At 44.7% G+C, this 21,078-nt stretch overlaps 1 protein-coding gene across 1 annotated transcript; it reads right to left on the reverse strand.

The window, feature by feature from the left end:
• Positions 1–2,067: 2,067 nt before the first annotated feature.
• On the reverse strand, positions 2,068–19,992 carry LOC310870274 (proteasome subunit beta type-5-like). Its single transcript, XM_083781433.1, has 3 exons — positions 19,763–19,992; positions 14,674–14,980; positions 2,068–2,361 (listed from the first exon to the last, which is right to left on the reverse strand). The coding sequence occupies exons 1-3, from the start codon at positions 19,979–19,981 to the stop codon at positions 2,069–2,071; spliced, it is 819 nt and encodes a 272-aa protein (XP_083637559.1). The 5' UTR covers positions 19,982–19,992; the 3' UTR covers position 2,068.
• Positions 19,993–21,078: the final 1,086 nt, after the last annotated feature.

Genomic DNA, 21,078 nt, shown 5'->3' on the forward strand with positions numbered 1-21,078 from the left:
GAAATACAAACCATCTAAACTATGAATTAAGGCTTGCGTTCGGAAAATATCTAAAAATTCTTAACTCGTATTATACGAGTTAAGAATTTTTAGATATTTTCCGAACGCCATTTTCGGCAGGCTACACCGTCATATGATGGAGCAGAAGTAAATAAGGCTTAAGGGCTTAACCTATTTTGGGTGGGAACCCCTTTGTGTTTTAAACATGTTATAATTTAGCTATTGAAAAAATAGCAGATCTACAAGCTCATAGCTTGCCACCGAGTGGCGTGCCACGAGCTTGTATGTCTGCCATTTTCGGCAGGCTACAGCTACACCGTCGTATGATGGAGCAGAAGTAAATTAGGCTTAAGGGCTTAAGCAATTAAACTTCAAGACATATTTACCTCCATCTCCTCCAGCACATCTCCAGCACACCGCCATTTTTGATTGCATTGGCGGAACTACAACAGCAGCAGCAATAACATCACACTTCACTCAGGAGAAAGAAGCCCGGCTCATTTCCATTTATCGAAATCCCATTTCTATCTGCTAACTAGTCACCTGTGAAACTAGTTTTTAAACCATGGACTTGAAGGGTGGAGGCTTCAGACATGTCTACCCCACACCGTCACTGCCTTTTAGTGTTTATAACCAGCTATAAAACCGCTGGAGGGGCAAACACTTGTCGTTATATTGTAAAACACCATGGCAGGGGGGCCCGGAACATTGTGCGCGGAGGAAGAAGCAAAGTGTGTCGGCAAGGAATTAAAAAATAAATTCCCCCCCCCCCCCCACCACAACGTTTAATTAAAAGTGAAATTTGTGCACCAGGAGTAGGAGAAAAGGAACACTTGACTGTCAATGGGGAAAATACACCGTTACAATTCAAAAGGCACAATTAATGCCTGCTAGTATGCAATTGCCAATTAAGCCATTTTGGGCGGGAACCCCTTTTGGCGTTTTAAACATAGTTATAATTTAGCTATTGAAAAATAGCAGATCTACAAGCTCATAGCGAGCCACCGAGTGGCACGCTACTTGGTCTATTTTTTTAAAATAGTGAAAATATGTATTTCAGAAAACTGGAGGATTTAGAAGAATTCTTTTACGTTTCGAGGTCAGGCCTAAATTGGTTAAATAGCACTATTTAGACAGTACCGTTCCCCTGTTAATAAATGGTGAACATATAAAAAGGAGATGAAGAGGAGCTCTCTCCGCATCCCAACAGCTGGGGGACCAGATGACAGAAATATAAATACATCTGAGGGAAGGAGAATACAATAAATATGCCTCGTCAGTCAGTCGTCGCATATTTCAGAATGAAACGTGGTAGAAAGTTTTGTATCCTCAAGGTAGAAAAGAGCAAACATTAGCAGAAACAAAATGAAACGGCACATTTTTCTCCAAAAAAAACCTCAACATGAACATTTTTTATTGATAAAGAACACAGGCTTCCAGGCTATGGATCAGAGTGGAATGAAATGAAATTGAAAAAAGTTAACTTGAGTCATTCTAGTATCGAGACAGATAAGAACTGAAGCCAACACTGTACTGTGGGCAGGCAAAAGAAACTCTTGAATTAAATAGACAAGTGTTCTCCATATAGCCCATGTTTAACGTGATAACTGAACTCAAAGGGCTAATATGCAGTTTATGCACACAGAATATTCTTCCTGCTTCCTTCATAGGTGTTACTGATGATACCAATAGGCTTTAGTGTGCTTAGATGGTTCTCTAACTTTTTTAGTTTCAAGGACCCCCATAACTCTGAAGAGTTACACACCCATACCGTACATATGGGGGGCCATTTCTGAGACTCAAGGACCCTTTTGAGACCCACTGGTGTAGCGGAGTGTTTCCAGTGAGCCAACATGACACCATAAGCAGCACCCTGACTCCGTTTGACTAGAATGGAACAGAGCCTTCATTAGAATCATCGGCAACACCTCGAGTTCTTTCCAAAATGACGTGTGTGCATATAGCCCATTAAGCCCAATAGAGAAAACAACGAGATGCCCTTCCACCTGTCCTAAGAGCTTAAACTAACCCCCCCTCCGCCCACCCACCCCCTACCCTCCTCCTCCCGCTACGCCTGAGGCTTGGCGTACTGCTGGTGCAGCACCAGCACGTCCTCCTGGGAGACCCGCGTCCAGCCCTCGCTGTGCACGTGGTACAGGTTGACCTGCCCGCCGCTGTAGGCGTCGCGGTACGTGGCCTGGTAGATGGCGCGGCGGCCCAGCTCGCACGCCTCCTCCACCGTCAGCCCCTCCTCCTGGCGGAGGCCCGTGTCCACCACGCCGTAGGCGTACATGGAGCCCGAGCCCACGGCGAACAGGTCCCCGCACACCCGGTTCCCCTCCGAGTCCACGTAGTACAGGCCTGGAGAGAGAAAAGGTACAACATGGTCAAAATGGTTGGAAAGCTACTTTTTCATGTCAAGGACCCCTAAGTTGACACTAATTAGCCCCGCGGACCCCCCATTTGAAGAGATACGCCAGGGACCCCCCCCCCCCCCATTTGAGAATATTTGTTCCGGCTGTAGCAGTGATTCTCAACCCGTTTAATATCAAGGACCCCCCAGTTTGACATGCATTAGGCTCCCCATGTAATGACATTTATATCTCTGGGACTCCGTTTTATATTGTAAAACCAACTCTGAGAGTGTACAAATGGAACCAAATGGACCCGCTGAGGTCCATTTGGTTTCAAGGACACTTCGATACCAACTCTGGGGGATCCCGGGGGATTGAACTGGGAACCTCACGATTCCCATCGGACGCTCTTAACGGCCACTCTACCCCCTGAGCCACTGCCGCCCCACGTGTCTGTGGGGAAGAAGAAAAAAAACCTGAGATGGCGTATATTTAAATGCCCTAGCACAGGACATGCACCACACAGACTTTTTATCTTCTTTTTTTTTTAATCCATTCTGAACGGGAACCCATTTTGGTGTTAGCATCGTGTCGTGCTTTAGCTATTGAAAAATAGCAGATCTACACGCTCATATCGCGCCACCGAGTGGCGCGATACGAGCTTGTAGGTCTGCTATTTTTGAAAAATCGAAGACACTTTTAGAATCTGATCTCAGGTCAGAATGGGTTAAACAAACTCACTCACGAAGGACACGTACAGTACATGTCCTCCAGAGGAGGAACACCAACAGCTGTATCCTCTCCTATAGCCCATTAAGACCGGGAACACAGATCTACCACTACCATCTACGGGGGCGACTGTGGCTCAGGAGGTAGAGCAGGTCGTCCAATGATCCATGGGTCGGCGGTTCCAATCCCGGCTCCTCCTCCTGTCTACATGTCGAAGTGTCCTTGGGCAAGACAATGAACCCCAAATTGCTCCCGATGTGCTGGTTGTGTGCCTTGTATGGCTTCCGCCGCAATCGGTGTATGAATGTGTGTGTGTGTGAATGGGTGAATGTAATGCACAATCTATGTAAAGCGCCTTGGATAAAGGCGCTATATAAATGCACAATTTACACGCTCGAAGCGCGGCACTACGAGCTTGTAGATCTACCATTTTAGAAAAATCATGAAAATGTGGCACAAATCTTTGAATATATATTCTTTCACAGCGAACATTTTTCACTCAAATATTTGCTTCTGGGGGGGGGGGGGGGGGGGGGTGACTCGGGTCTCAAGGTGCTATAGAGTGAAACCAGGCCGGGCCAGATATGAACAGCTGCCTCGTATCCTCAGTATAACGAGGCCGGTGCAGACCTGCTGACGAGGCGAGGCATGGACAGACGGGGGGCCCCACCACCACGCTACAGCACCGGGCCCCGGGGCCCTGCTCCAGGCCATATTGATCTGCTGCACAACACACCCCAAATTAACTATCGACCTGAAACCTGAGCCGAGAGGAGAGGAGCAGGTGACCCTGCCTTGCCTCACACCTCGGGGGGGGGGGGAAGGAAGGAAGGAACTCCATGGAATACAAGAACGTGCTCTTTTTTCCCCCTTTCCTGACATTGCTACGGGTACACACACACCAGTGCGCACGCACACACGTTTTTTGGCAGAAAGATTCTATTTTAGTTTTAGTCATAGTCTCTTTCAGTCACCTGGAATGCTTTAGTGTTAGTCTAGTCTTAGTCGACTAAATATCATAAGATTTTAGTCGACTAAAAAATGCATTACATTGTTGTAATCGTTGTTTTTACACAGCCGTTCTATAAGCTCACAACGCGTCGCGTCGACATGTTTAGCAGGATTTCTTGTCCTCCAGTCCCTTCCTGACAAAAACAGTATATTTAGTCAGTTTTAGTCATCATGGGTTAGTTTTTATGTAGTGTCAGTGAAAAAAGGTAGTCGACAAACATTTTTCGTCATAGTATTAGTCGACAAAAACCCCCCCAACACACACACACACACACACACACACACACACACACACACACACATTAAACATTAAACTTGTACAAAAGAATAAATCAAAGTAAACAACCTTTTGATAGATTTGATTTAGTATATAGAACATTACTTGTACTTTGCATAATTAAAAAGTTAACCCATTTTGGGCGGGAACCCCTTTTGGAAAAATAGCTATTTTTGAAAAATCGAAGAACCACTGACATAGAAACACAGCTTTTTCAGAAAACTGTCAGGATGTAGAAGACATTTTTTGAATCTGAGTAAAATAATGGACTCAGTGGTCAGTCAGGCTCTAACATTTAGAACAGAACTTTCTTCATCGCCACATACAGTACATACAGTATACACTAGCAGTGGGCACATGACATTTTGTTCCATGCCACGAGTGACTCACAACATGAGCCCATTTTGCAGAAGGAGTGAGTAGTGGCGCTGAGCAGCCTGTGCACTCAGTCGCCCACAGTACAGCCTGCAGAGAGGCAATGGAGGCACTGAGGAAAAGGCATGGTTTTATCCCAGCCGCAGTCTCAAGGCAAAGACTAACAAGAGAGACGCTCACTCACACCGCAGTCTCATGGCGCCCCACATGCACACACGCACACACACACACACACACACAACAGGTGGCCAAGCATTAAACCAAGAAAAACAATCCCATACGTCCCATAGCTCGCCATGCTGTTCATTCGCAAAGACAGAAAAGTCCCTTCGGAGGACCTTCAGAATGCACATTAGCCGTTAGCTCACCATTATAATGGCTCAGCACTTGCCTGTACATGGGGGGGGGGGGGGGGTCCAAATATAGGGCCTGTCTTCTCCTCTTGAAAACCGTGAAGGACTGGTTTAGAACCCATTTTGACCTGAGATCAGATTCTAAAAATGTCTTCTACATCCTGACAGTTTTCTGAAACAGCTATGTTTCTATGTCAGTCGTTCTTTGATTTTTCAAAAGTAGCAGACCTACAAGCTCGTATTCAATAGCTTTAATCATAACATAATGGGTGGCATGGCTTCTGGTGGTGAGAGGAGGAGGACGAGGACTCTTCAGTTGGGGAGACGGTGGGGGGTGGGGGAACTAAGTGCAGTTGCGTGATGGCGCGAACCACGCATCCATCCATCCATCCATTCATTCCTCACACCTGGAGGTTTTGTAGAGCCCCAGAAGTGGCACTGCTAAGCGGGCTTATATCTGCATTACAAAGGGCAGCGAGAGAAGAGACGGATACATACATAGGAGGTAAAGTGAGCACTGAGCACATCAGCGAATACTTCAGGGGCTAGAGAGATTCACGAGGGCCGGGCCGGCGGCCCCCACATTAACCCATTTAGACCTACTAAATAATGTCTTCTAAATCCTGACAGTTTTCTGTTGATAAAACCTCTGTTTCTACGTCATTCGTTCTCATGTCAAGGACTCCCAAAAATATATTTTATTTGGCCGCCGACCCCCCCCCCCCATCGGAAAATATGTTGTTTCAGGGACGGGCTGTCCCCAGAAGCAAAGATTTGAGTTAAAAACGTTCACTCTGAAAGAATATATATTCAAAGATTTGTGACACATTTTCACGACAAAAAATATAGCAGACCTACAAGCTACAAGCTCGTAGCACGCCACTCGGTGGCGCGCTACTATATTTTCAATAGCTAGATTTTAACAGTGGTATTCCTGCCCAAAAAGGGTTAAAGCAGTAGAGGTGACTTCATGGATGGCGGAACATTCTAGCAGTGGCAGGCAGAAAGGCAGCTTTTCCACTCCATCACAGTGGAGTGACAGGTGGTTTAAGACTCCCCTTCCCTCCCCCTCCTTCCTCAAACATCAGCTTCATGCGGCCGGCCGGTTGTGGCTGGCTGGCTCAGACTGGCTGGAGGACTGACAGCTTTTCAGAGCTCTAAGGTGAGGCTCAGGGGCAACGCATGGCTGGCTGCTATATCAATAGGCTGTCCTTCTCAGCACCACGACATACACACACTCTGGAGTGAAAGCAAGGGAAGCAGTCTTAACCCATTTTGTGGCGGGAACCCCTTTTGGTGTTAGCTATTGAAAAATAGCAGATCTACAAGCTCATAGCGCGCCACTCGGTGGTAGGTCTGCTATTTTTGAAAAATCATGAACATGTGGTGGTGCAAAGCTTTGAATATATACGCTTTCAGAGCGAACGTTTTTAAGTTTAACTCAAATCTTTGCTTCTGGGGTAGGTGGTCCCTGAAATAACACATTTTCAGATGGGGGGGGTCAGCGGTCAATTTCATATATTTTTGGGGGTCATTGACATGAAATATTGAGAACCACTGATATAGAAACATGAGGGTTTTTTTTGACACCAGGTCTAAATGGGTTAACACAGGAGGAGGAAAAAAAATAAAGAAAACCTTGAACACATCAAGATGCCTGCCTCTGCACCTGAACACCTGCCAGGCCTGGTGGCAGGTGTTCATTGGCTGCACCAGGGAGCAGCTGTAACACATGCTGCGGTGGTGACCTGTGTTTAACCGCCATGCCTCTACCAACGATGTGGTCCCGGCACGCCGCTGAAAGATTTGACCGCCATTATGAGTTACATTACACTCTTATGCTCACTTCTTGAGATGAGTCAAACAATGTCTTCTACATCCTGACAGTTTTCTGACAAAGCCATGTTTCTATGTCAGTGGTTTTTCACGCAGCCTCCCCCCTCTCCACACGGAGGGGCAGTGCACCAAAGCATTATGGGCATTGTAGGAATTCCACAAATCCAGTCAAACACATCATTCTTCTGGCCATTTCAAAATTGTGCTACCGTCATCTACTACAAATACTATTAACATTCAGTGACTGCAGGTTTTTTCCAGCGTTGAAATCTCCCTTTAATCACATAATGCTATTTGACAGGCCAATTTTATGTCCTCACAATGTCAAGCGGCAGAGGGCACTGTCTGCACCGCAAGTAACTGACAGACAGTCATCTCCGCCTCTCCGACAGACACAGTCATCTCTGCCTCTCCAACAGACACACAGTTATCTCCGCCTCTCCGACAGACACACAGTCATCTCCGCCTCTCCGACAGACACAGTCATCTCCGCCTGTCCGACAGACACACAGTCATCTCCGCCTGTCCGACAGACACAGTCATCTCTGCCTGTCCGACAGACACACAGTCATCTCCGCCTGTCCGACAGACACAGTCATCTCCGCCTGTCCGACAGACACACAGTCATCTCTGCCTGTCCGACAGACACACAGTCATCTCCGCCTGTCCGACAGACACACAGTCATCTCCGCCTGTCCGACAGACACAGTCATCTCCGCCTGTCTGACAGACACACAGTCATCTCCGCCTGTCCGACAGACACACAGTCATCTCTGCCTGTCCGACAGACACAGTCATCTCCGCCTGTCCGACAGACACACAGTCATCTCCGCCTGTCCGACAGACAGTCATCTCCGCCTGTCTGACAGACACACAGTCATCTCCGCCTGTCCGACAGACACACAGTCATCTCCGCCTGTCCGACAGACACAGTCATCTCCGCCTGTCTGACAGACACACAGTCATCTCTGCCTGTCCGACAGACACACAGTCATCTCCGCCTGTCCGACAGACAGTCATCTCCGCCTGTCTGACAGACACACAGTCATCTCCGCCTGTCCGACAGACACACAGTCATCTCCGCCTGTCCGACAGACACAGTCATCTCCGCCTGTCCGACAGACACAGTCATCTCCGCCTGTCTGACAGACACACAGTCATCTCCGCCTGTCCGACAGACACACAGTCATCTCTGCCTGTCCGACAGACACAGTCATCTCCGCCTGTCCGACAGACACACAGTCATCTCTGCCTGTCCGACAGACACACAGTCATCTCTGCCTGTCTGACAGACACACAGTCATCTCCGCCTGTCCGACAGACACACAGTCATCTCCGCCTGTCCGACAGACACAGTCATCTCCGCCTGTCTGACAGACACACAGTCATCTCCGCCTGTCCGACAGACACACAGTCATCTCTGCCTGTCCGACAGACACAGTCATCTCCGCCTGTCCGACAGACACACAGTCATCTCCGCCTGTCCGACAGACAGTCATCTCCGCCTGTCTGACAGACACACAGTCATCTCCGCCTGTCCGACAGACACACAGTCATCTCCGCCTGTCCGACAGACACAGTCATCTCCGCCTGTCTGACAGACACACAGTCATCTCCGCCTGTCCGACAGACACACAGTCATCTCTGCCTGTCCGACAGACACACAGTCATCTCCGCCTGTCTGACACACACAGTCATCTCCGCCTGTCTGACAGACACACAGTCATCTCCGCCTGTCCGACAGACACACAGTCATCTCTGCCTGTCCGACAGACACACAGTCATCTCCGCCTGTCCGACAGACACAGTCATCTCCGCCTGTCCGACAGACAGTCATCTCCGCCTGTCTGACAGACACACAGTCATCTCCGCCTGTCCGACAGACACACAGTCATCTCTGCCTGTCCGACAGACACACAGTCATCTCTGCCTGTCCGACAGACACACAGTCATCTCTGCCTGTCCGACAGACACACAGTCATCTCTGCCAAGGGCCCGACAGACACAAGGTGCTGCCACACTTATCTAAAGAGCCGCGCACGTTCTCGGCTGGAAAAGAACCTCCACTTCCGCGGACGACTTGCGCGACGGCCAGATTCCCGGAAGCGCTCTCCTCCTCCGCGTCAATCGTCCGCCGAGGTGGAGCTTAATTCCCAAGCACCAGCTGTCTAAAAACCAGCTGCGCACACACCACCGCACAGCTTCTTCTGTCCGCAGCGCAAAACCGTTTTACGCTTAGGTGTGGAAACAGTGACACAGTCATCTCCCACCACAGCCCTAATTGATTGGGCTGGCAGCCACTAACCGGGCCCTGATTACTAGTGTCATAGCATTTAATGTTATTACTTACACTGATATTTGTCAGGCTCCTCGGCGTGTTTTCCGTTATTAGATTTATCTGGCGGTGCCGCGTAAAGACACTCCATCAGGGGAATAACGGCTCTTGACATGATTGTAGCTGCAGCTAATGAGCTTCTCTCTTTAAACCGCGATTGATTTCATTTACACGACATTTACCTCTCCATTCAATCAACCCGAGCGTTGTGGAGGCCAACACAGGGCCTGCGCTCCTATTGAACCCCATATATATACACTGGGATCATTATATTCCACGATTGATTGCTCCAGGATTTAACCCATTTTGGACGGGAACCCCTTTGTGTTTTAAGCATTAGGCCTATGTTATACTTTAGCTATTGAAAAATAGCAGATCTACAAGTTCATAGCGCGCCACCAAGTGGCGCGCTATGAACTTGTAGGTCTGCTATTTTTTGAAAAATCATGAACATATTGTGGTGCAAAGCTTTGAATATATACTCTTTCAGAGCAAACGTTTTTAACTCAAATCTGTGCTTCATAGCGCAGCACCGAGTGCCGCGCTATGAACTTGTAGGTCTGCTATTTTTTGAAAAATCTTGAAAATGTGCCTCAAATCTTTGAATATTCTTTCAGAGTTTCAGTTTTTAACTCAAATCTTCTCTTCTGGAGAGGTGCCCCTGGAACAACATATTTTCAGATGGGGGGTCGGCGGCATATTACATATAATCTTTGGGGTCCTTGACATGAAATATTAAGAACCACTGATATAGAAAGATGAGGTTTTACAGGAAAAAAGGCATTTTAAAAAGACATTTTTAAAAAGGTTGACGTCAGGCCTAAATGGGTTAACACGTGTCGTTTACGTTTTGCCGTCGCTCCAGCGGAGCCGTGTTATTGTTAACACGGAGGCCACGCCGCCACGGCGTCCCGGACAAAGAGCCCATCGATCACGGCGCCGGCATTATGCACGTGACCCAATTGTCCAGGGCTAAGACCCCACGTCCATCATCGCACACTCTCTCCCTCTCTCTCTCGCTGGCCCACACGGTCCCAGACGCATCGATTTCCCATTACCGTGTCACTGTGGCAGCCTCTTTAACCCATTTTGGACTGAGGTCGATTAAAAAAAGAAAAGGCTTCTAAAACCTAACCTTTTTCTGAAAAACCTCATGTTTCTAGGTCAGTGGTGCTCAACCTTTTTCATGTCAAGGACCCTCAGAATTATCTCTATTGGGCCACAGACCCCCCCATCTGAAAATATGTAGTTCCAGGGACCTCCCAGAAGCAAATATTTTAGTTAAAAATGTTCGCTCTGAAATATATATTCAATGATTTGCGCCACATTTTAACGATTTTTCAAAAATAGCAGACCTACAAGCTCATAGCGCGCCACTCGGTGGCGCGCTATGAGCTTGTAGATCTGCTATTTTTCAATAGCTAAATAACATTATAACAATTTTTTAAACGCCAAAAGGGGTTCCCGCCCAGAATGGGTTAAGCACACCTCACGAGATGTACGGCCTCTGACTGCATGAAATACAAAAAGATAAATAATAAAAATAAATACAAAATGGCATTACCTTGGGAGAGGGCCTGTGATGCTGGTGCCATCTAGTGGGAGAACACCACAACTGCAGTCTAGTGAGTCTACATTTTATTTTGTCTATAGGACGATTCTACAAATGTCTTTTCTTGAGTAAATTCTCAAAATGCAGGGTTATGGTTGCCAAGTAATTGAAGTTAACACACACTTGAAAAAATATCAGATTTACAGGCTCACAATGCACCGTAATATATAGATTTAGATAGTAGTCCAACTTAAGTACAGTTGCCACTCAGGTCTGTTTTAATAGTGGTTAATGTGTGGACCTCCGTTTTTGAGGTTACACACAGGTTTAATGTTTGTCTAGTAAACGCATTGACAATGAAGGGAAAATTTATGTCATAATGTGTGTAATTTACGTCCTATTGTCCCTTAATTGTTAATTTGGACCTTAGAAGTACGATTCTACAAATGTCTTTGACAGTTTTCTGAAAACCCTTGTTTCTATGTCAGTGGTTCTCAACCTTTTTCATGTCAAGGACCCCAAAAATAGCAGACCTACAAGCTCGTGGCGCGCTATGAGCTTGTAGATCTGCTATTTTTCAATAGCTAAAGTATAACATAATGATTAGTTAAAACACCAAAAGGGGTTCCCGTCCAGAATGGGTTAATGGCGTTTAATGTTTGTGTTGGCACCTTTTGTTTTACATCACCTAATCAACATGAGTTAGACTTTAATATATTAGCGTCGCTCACTTCACACAAGTGTGATTTTTGGAACCCAATTTGAATTCCGCTTCACATTTGATCCAATAGCGTTAAAACTAATTTATACATGAAGGTACATCAAAAGGATTTCACGAGTCAGTAGTTCTGAGCACACAGCGGACGGATATTGCAATTGTCTGAAGATAAAGCAGAATTATTTAACCTCTTTCAACACAGAGTTCCTATTTTGTGCCATAATAGCAAAAGAAAAAGGCCAATCTGCAAGCTTCCGACATGTAGTCAGATATATAATTATTTTTTAATGTTTTACTAGGGTTTTTAGTGATTAGAAGGCGGCTCAAATATTTGAAAAGTTGAAGCTAAGATGGTCCGTTTATGCAACGCGATGCGGTGGGACTGGCAGATGCTCCAGTTAAGTTTAACACTTTAATTGCCGGGGTCATTTAACCCATTCTGACCTGAGATCAGATTTATACGAGGTTTCCACCGGACACACACTGGTCTGATTAAACCCATTCTGACCTGAGATCAGATTCTAAAAATGTCAGTCGTTCTTCGATTTTTCAAAAAATAGCAGACCTACAAGCTCGTATCGCGCCACTCGGTGGCGTGATATGAGCTTGTAGATCTGCTATTTTTAAATAGCTAAAGCATAACATGATGCCGACACCAAAATGGGTGCCCGGTCAGAATGGGTTAATCCATTACAGCGCAGCGCCCATTTCCAACAGCAGAAATGGTATTTTGTGCATTTTTAATCAAAGCCAGTAAGCCAGCTTCCAAATTAATTTATGCTAAAACCGTTATATTGACATAACATTTACTTCAGAGAACATTTAAGGTGAGAAATCGACCGTGTAAATGTTTTTTTTAGTAATAACCATTTGAAGGAGTTTTGTAAACACTAAAAACCTTTTTAGTCTGCTCTGAAGGAGGCCATTTGCCCGCGTTAAGAGTGCCACTTGTTCCACTTAGTAGGTTTATGACTTTTTTAACCATTACTCTTAAAAGAAGCAGTGCAGTCAACAACCTCATCCAAGCATGTTTAAAGTGTATGAAACTGATTGATAACATTATAAGAAACTCTTTAGTGCTCTTTTAATACCGGTCTGGCATGCCAATATTAGATAGACTTGTACAGTAGCCAATGGCGCATTAGTGACGGGTTTAAATTGAATGCTCATTAATTAAGCTGTAACTTTAGTTATAAAATAGGCCTACATAAGTAACAGTCATATGGCTTTGCATACCTGCTGAGATTCAATCATAGCACCAGCATAATAATGGTGAACGGGGGATCCTACCACCATTCTCATCCAAAAGGATATATAAATTTTTCTTGGCTAGGACACTTTGTAGTCATTATAGAACAGGAAAATATTGCCGTTTCGATCATGTTTTCATTCTGCCTGTATGTTTATGTTAACCATATTAAGAAAATATAAAGTCAAAAAGGTGTACCTTCAATATATTTTGGAAATATTATTGTATTGTAGATATCCGATCCCTGCCTACGCACCCATCTAAACTGATCACGTGTGCATAAGACCTTGCTTTGTCCTGGAAATGTGATATTCCAAAGATAATTCACTGTTCATGTTTTATTTATATAAAGTTATATTCACGTAAGCACTCCTTTTGTCATCCGTCTTTGGAATTGATAAGCCATTCCTGACATTATTGAGTGCCCTGCTGGCATTAACCCATTCTGGGCGGGAACCCCTTTTGGTGTTTTAAACATTATCTTTTAATTTAGCTATTGAAAAATAGATCTACAAGCTCATAGCGCGCCACCGAGTGGCGCGCTATGAGCTTTCAGGTCTGCTATTTTAGAAAAGTCGTGAAAAAGGGTCCGCAAATCATTGAATATATATTTCAGAGCGAACATTAACAATAAATATTGGCTTCTGGGGGGGTCCCTGGGTAACTACATATTTTGAGATGGTGGTCCGTGGCCCAATAGAGATAATTCTGGGGGTCCTTGACATGAAAAAGTTTGAGCACCACTGACACAGAAACGTGTGTTTTTCATAAAAAGTTTTCGAAAAAAATGTAATCGACCTCAGTCCAAAATGGCTTAAGGCTATCAAAATACCAGGAGATCAATTCTAGCACAATAATAGAACAGAACAGAACCGAACAGGCCCATCCATCATCACCTGGTCAAAGCAAACATTGGCATCATGCAACTGACGAGAATGCGAATGATGTGCCGTTTAAACAGAAAACACCTATATTATCTGATGGCCTGAAGTAAAGTAACACAATAGGATTATGACAGGCAGCTGATATAAGTGTACTGTATGAAGGAGTTAAAATATAACAAAGGATCAGGCTTAAAACGGCCAAACCCAATCATTTAAAATACGCTTTGACTGCACCCGCTATGAGAGAGCGAATAAGGACATCAATACAAATTAATGTAGCCTGAAAGATGGATGCATAAGAAAGGTTGCTTTTCATCCAGTATTGGCTAGAGGCCTTGCACATATTTAGGTGAAGCTAAAATATACTCAGTGGAGTGGGATTATATATATATACACACACGAGAATTTATAGAGCGTAAAGAGCCAAACCTGGGTGATTTCTTTCTAAATATTGATATTCAATATACCTCTTGCTGTTAGAAAAGTGGTGGGAGACCAAACAAACAGCTGTAAATATGAAAATATAACTCTTTCCTGTGTGCTGTATTAAACAATTCATCAGAATAAAAAAAATGAATAAAATGAATCCCTATATTATTCTTTTAACGGAATCGTGTTCTCATTTTTAAGGTAGCCTTCAGTGCTTGTCCTGGTTTTGTGTGTGGTCCACATAATGTGGTGCCCATGTGTGAATTTGCATCAGCCGCCAGACTCTGGGTGTATAAATATGACAAGCGGTTTGTAGTGCCCATGAGGAGCGTGCACGAGGGACCGTCTGAATGCAAATGAGGCAACAGCGCGCTCCGCTTCTCTCAGACTCCAATTCTCTGACAGCCATCTCCCCCAACGGAAAAGGATCTTTGTAGGCATTCGTTTCCGTAATTGGCTTCTCTTTATCTACTTTCAGGACTTGTCCTGAAAGTAATGGTCCGACAAAAGAAAAGTCCTGGGGGAATGACTTTGTGTTATTAATATATACATATATACACATTTCATTTACCTGGCCCTCTCTTGTCCCAGCCACACACCATGGTTCCCATGCTGAGGCCCATGCCTTTGTACTGGTAGACCATGTTCGCCAGCAGCTTGGAGGCCGCGGCGACCGAGATGCGCTCCTTGTTGCGGAGCTCGTAGATGCGACACTGGCGCGCCAGCAGGCGCTCCCAGAAGCTGCAGTCCGCGGCGCCCCCGGCCATGGTGCCCAGCAGGTAGGGGTTGATCTCAATGACCTTCTTCACCGTCTGAGAGGCGATGTAGGAGCCGGCTGTGGCCCTGGAGTCAACGGCGACAATGACGCCATGCTGGAACTGAGACACACAAATATACACAATTCAGTATTTAAGTCAGACGTCATTTTGTAGTGCTACGTTACGTCCGGGTCCAAGTGGCACCAGCTCCCGTCCGCATCTCATTGTAAATTGAATATCTAAACGCGTGAATCTTTTTACAGTGACGTTATTTTTCAGAAAGGAAGCCATTGAGGGTTAAAATGGGTCTTAATGTTTCCAACTCGAGTGGAATTATTAATGTTTTGTACAAGTGTCCATGACAACAAAAATATATGATGTGGAGACAATAAAGACTATTATTATCATTATTATTGAAGGTGGCAACAGTCCATTTGATCGGTAAAATATTTCTGGGGTATATTTAGAATGTGTGCAGGCTTGAGTATGTTGAATCTAGTTTGCATTATGAGGATTTATTTGACAAGAAAATAAAATGGCGATAGTATTCCATGTGGGACAGACGGCCTGTCACTGTCAGATTTGGGAGAGCAGCGCAGCTTTGTTGTTGCAAGGAAAGCGGTAAAATTAGACTTACGTGGTTGTTTTCGTCTCAGATTTAGTCCGACGGAGCGTCACAGTATAACTCCATGGGGACACAAAAGCGACACAAAAGTAGGACCCGGAAGTATCTCAGGAGGGGGCGCTCACGTCACAGCTAAAATACTGAATAGTGGCTTTAGTAAACAGACGGGAGCTGAATGTTTTGGTTATGTTGGTAAATATGATGCCCCAGGACGTCACGTCTTGTCATATAGAACCGCTGAGATGTGCCCGAGACATCTTCAGGTCTTTATCGATATATTAACCCATTTAGGCCTGACGTCGAAATTTAAAAAATGTCTTTTAAACCATGACAGTTTTCTGGAAAACCTTGTTTCTGTATCAGTGGTGCTCAATATTTCATGTCATGGACCCCAAACATTATTATGTAAGATGCCCCCCCCCCCCCCCCCCCCCCCATCTGAAAATATGTTGTTCCAGGGACCTCCCCAGAAGCTTAAGTTAAAATGTTCACTCTGTAACAATATATTGAAAGATTTGAGGCACATTTTCAAGATTTTTCAAAAATAGCAGACCTACAAGTTCATAGCGCGGCACTTGGTGCTCGGTATGAGCTTGTGGATCTGCTATTTTTAAATAGCTAAAGTATAACATAATTCTTCAAACACCAAAAGGAATTCCCGCCCAAAATGGGTTAAAAAAAACCCCGCTCCCAACCCGTTTTGAGTGCGTGCCCACCCATTACGGCCCGACAAAACGCCCCATTTTCACTGAATCTTACGCTACGTCCGTGCAGATTGATCAGAATGCCGATGTTCTGTTCTTCATGCATCTCGAGTCGGTTACAATATTAATGCGTCTAAAGAGAGATCAGACTTACTAGAGCGACGTAATGGAAGATTTCTCTTCACGTTTTGTTTTTGGGGGGGAAAGGGAAGGCGGGCGTTTTCAGTTCATAGAATAAGTTACAATAATTAGGTGTGGGGGCCGGCCGGTGGTCTCAGTTTGTCTGATGCATCATGCAAGAAGGGGGCTCCAAGTAAAACAAGGTTGGAAAGCACTTGCATACTGTATTGTTACGATACATACAATTCATTGACTGCTGATACTGGTCAGGTGGTCCAGCCGTCAAAGTTAAGAGGCTATCGTATCTCTAAGTAAGTTGCAATTCCTTCCGATGAATGACAGTCCCACTCATCAAAGCGAAAAGTCCCATCTGATTGTACTGAGCTGCTATAAACTCAACAATATTGCACCTCTATGGACAGCTTGGGTTATCATCTTTATAGTCTCTTACAAACTTTGTTTTCTTTTTAATCCACAGTTGACAGTGATGCAAACAGAGGGTATGCGACTATGCGCGTGACATCATCATACCCGGAAGTTATGTGGGATTAAGCCGGGAACTCCTACTGAGTGGCAAAAAAACTACTTTTCTGGCCTTGATAGCCCACACATCCAAACAGAAAAGTCCTATCCGATGGCATTAAACGACGTTAAACTCACTTTGCCATTCAATTACCCATTGACTTCATGCATGTGCATACCCCCTCTATAGCCTACGTCCTTAGACTCACTACATTGAGAAAGGACGCAATCATGTCACCCTGGGTCCCGGGAGTCAGGACCCATTACATTGAAAGCCTATTTATATCACTGTTGACATATTATGAGCAACCTTCTTTCTGCGAGAGTGCTTATTTTAAATCCAGATCTACATAGTGCAGATCATAGCGCGAGTGCCACGCTATTTTTGAAAAATCATGAAAATGTGCCTCGAATCTTTGAATATATATAATTACAGAGTGAACATTTTACCTCAAATCTTTGCTTCTGGGGAGGTCCCTGGAACAACATATTTTCAGATGTGGGTCGGTGGCCAATTACATTTTTGGGGGTCCTTGACATGAAATATTGAGCACCACTCACTGATACAGAAACATGACCTTTTTCCGAAAACTGTCAGGATTTTGAAGACACAGCCAGGGACAGACCCAGGGAGACAGGGACACAGTCACATAGCTGTCTATAGGAGTGGTTGCACCACTGAAAAATCCCACCACTGACAATGAACGGAGAACTAATGTTTGTGTAATGTTTTAAACAAACATTAAAAATGCCACTGACAATGAAAGGAGAATTTACATGTATTTAGGTGGGAACCCTTAATGGCCAATAAGGGACCACCATTCTTGATGATGATGTACGATAGAGCGCCACTCACTTCACAGTTCACACGGGTGTTTTTTTGCTTCTGGGGCGGTCCCTGGAACTACATATTTTGAGATGGGGGTGCGTGGCCCAATAGAGATAATTCTGGGGGTCCTTGACATGAAAATGGTTGAGCACCACTGACATAGAAACATGTTTTTTCAGATTTTTTTTAGGATTTAGAAGCCTTCTTTTTAATCGACCTCAGTCCAAAATGGGTTAAAGCATCAATTTGTACCAAAGAGCACCTCATTGGGGATTTTTACTGAAGCCAAACATATTTTTTTCCAACTGCAGTAGTATTTTGTTATGTCATGTGTTAAGATATAACATACAGATTTAATAAAACATGTTATTCGTTATCATAAATTCCAGATTGCAGCTTACACGTGACGTCTTCAGTTCATAGTGATGACAGTGACAGCGTGATTTGTTGGATTTATCAAACATACGTTTGTGTTTACTACAAACTACCAAGTACCACACATATCACATACACACAACACGTATCATGGGGAGGGTCCATGAAATTAATATGTTTCGTTATCACTGCTAGCTGCTACTGCTAGAGCCGTAAAAAGCCTCCCTTATCGGGGTCACTGGCATCTGTTTTCAAATGGGGGGGTCCGTGGCCTAATAAATGTTGATTTGGGGGGTGCTTGACACGAAAAAGTTTGTGAACCACTGTGCTATATAGCCGCAATTTGCAACTCTAGATTTTTTTACAATGGGTTTAATCTAGAGTTGCAACAAGCTCCATCCACTTCCTATTCATCATTTTTGGTTTGTGAACTGCTTGTCTTAAATGATGTTAAACTCACCAACATTGCAGCTGCAGTCCAAGCTTGAATTATCCTCTTTCAATCTGCCAAGCTTGTTTTTCATAAAAATCCACCGTAGACATGTTATGAGATACTTTCTGTCAAGACATCCTCTGCAAGTGATTCTTTTTCTAAGTGTTGCAGTTTGGAAGCACTCGTTTTTGTTAACGGGTCGTGCTGCTGCCTCCTGCATTATGTGCAAATTCGAAACGGGTGGAATGCAGGGCCGTTCAGTGACGTACGACGAGTGCTTCCAAACTCCAGCACTTAGAAAAATAATCACTTGCAGGGGATGTCTTGACAGAAAGTATCTCATAACATGTCTACGGTGGATTTTTATGAAAAACAAGCTCGGCAGATTGAAAGAGGATAATTCAAGCTTGGACTGCAGCTGCAATGTTGGTGAGTTTAACGTCGTTTAAGACAAGCAGATCACAAACCAAAAATGATGAATATGAAGTGGATGGAGCTTGTTGCAACTCTAGATTCATCCTAGCCATGGTTCATGACTCTCGTATTCATACGAGAGTCATGAAGAAACTTCACCCTGTTTTTTGCGCTCGCTGCATTTACAAGATTTCCGTATATATAAACATTCAGATTTCAAATATAAAGTACTCACAATTTGTCCCACGGGTGTTAGTTGCAGCTCCAGCGATTAGAATTTCTGCATCCCGCGTTAATAAAAAGCATTTTTATCCGAGCTGTTATTTTGCCATTGGCTTTCAACTACGCGCCCCTATCGGTCGGGAGGAGGGTGGCACTCGGTGTGTTCGATATAGTTACGCTGACCGCCCTGCCAATACAGACTAATAGGCGAGTGCGCTCCCGGTGTGCAACTGTGGATTTCCCAAACGAACCCCGTTTGAAAAAAGTAGCCGGGGAGCTCGGACAAAAATGCTTTTTATTAAACAACGCGGGACGCAGCAATTCTAATCGCTGGCGCTGCTACTAACTAACACCCGTGGGACACTTTGTGAGTACTTTATATTTGAAATCTGAATGTTTATATATACGGAAATCTTGCAAATGCAGCGAGCGCAAAAAACAGGGCAAAGTTTCTGCATGACTGTCATGATAATCATCATGGCAGTCATGTTCCAGGGCTAGATTCATCCCATGAGATCTAGAGTTGCAAATTGCGGCTAGGTCACTGGCATCTGTTTTCAAATGTGGGGGTCCGTGGCCTAATAAATGTTGATTTGGGGGGTCCTTGACACGAAAAGGTTTGTGAACCACTGTGCTATAGTATATTAGCTTGCTTTACCTTGAATGCTAGCGTGGTGGTGCCATGGAGGAACTCTATCTTCCTCTCGATTCCCTCTCCATCCGACGAGTTGAGAGAAGTCTGGACCGCGAAGCTGAGCTCTTCTCCCAGCGACGCTCTCACGTCGCTCTTCCCGAGTCCCAGGCCGAAACCGAACGGTTTATGGCTATCAAATGAAAAATCCGCATAATCACTCCTCAACACACTAGCGAGCGCCATCTTGGTATGATGATGATGATGATGATGGCAGCGTCTAGTGAACAGATCTAATGAACAGATTTAAGGCTTCCGGTGGACGATCTCTTCAAAATAAGAGTACCCTCTAGAGTATTGAAAAAAAGTTTAATTTGCACATTAAAACTACAAATTAAGCATTTAAATGATGCTATATGATGCTATAAGACACACATTATGTTTCTGTGTAAAAATAAGTAATTAAATCATTATAATAATAATAATAAAGTTATCTAAATGGATAAATGCTATTCACTGGAGTGCATGGACTTTATAAAGTGGACACTGGACAAAAGACGGCTCCGCGAGGCAACTATCTGGACATACCCACGCGTTCGGGGAGATGTCCTGTACCACACTCCACTCTCCGCTAAGCGGGAGAGGTTTCAGAACATCCCACTCCACTGACACATGCCTCCTCTATTTGAGCGATCACATCAAACACGAGGTGGATGCTGGAAAATACTGCGGCATGGTCATGCTGGACCTCCAAAAGGCTTTTGACACCGTGAACCACTCCATACTGGTTAACAAGCTTAAAGCTATTGGTTTTGATAGCACATCAGTGAGCTGGATGCAATCCTACCTGGAGGGGAGAGAACAGATGGTGGAGGTGAACGGAACACTGTCCCCTCCCCTCCCAGTGAGCTGTGGTGTCCCACAAGGAAGCATACTAGGGCCTTTACTGTTCCTAATTTATGTTAACGACATGACTTCAGCTTGTGACTGCAACTTGTTCCTGTTCGCAGATGACTCAGCACTGCTGGTCTCGGACAGGAACAAACTGCAGGTTGAAAAGACCCTCAGCTCTGAACTCGGTAGAATCTGCACCTGGCTCGCTGATAACAAACTATCCTTACACCTGGGAAAAACTGAATCCATCCTCTTCGGATCAAATAGTAAACTCAGCAAGGCAGATGGCTTCTTGGTTAGAGTGGGTGACAATATTATCACACGAAAAGATCAAATTACCTACCTAGGTTCCATCCTGGAGGCTAATCTTTCCGGTGATAAAATGGCCACCAACGTAATCAAAAAAGTAAATCAAAGAACAAGATTCCTTTACAGGATCTCCTCACTGG

The sequence above is a fragment of the Protomyctophum parallelum genome (genome assembly GCF_964188405.1).
Source record: "Protomyctophum parallelum genome assembly, chromosome: 14".
NCBI lineage: Eukaryota > Metazoa > Chordata > Actinopteri > Myctophiformes > Myctophidae > Protomyctophum > Protomyctophum parallelum.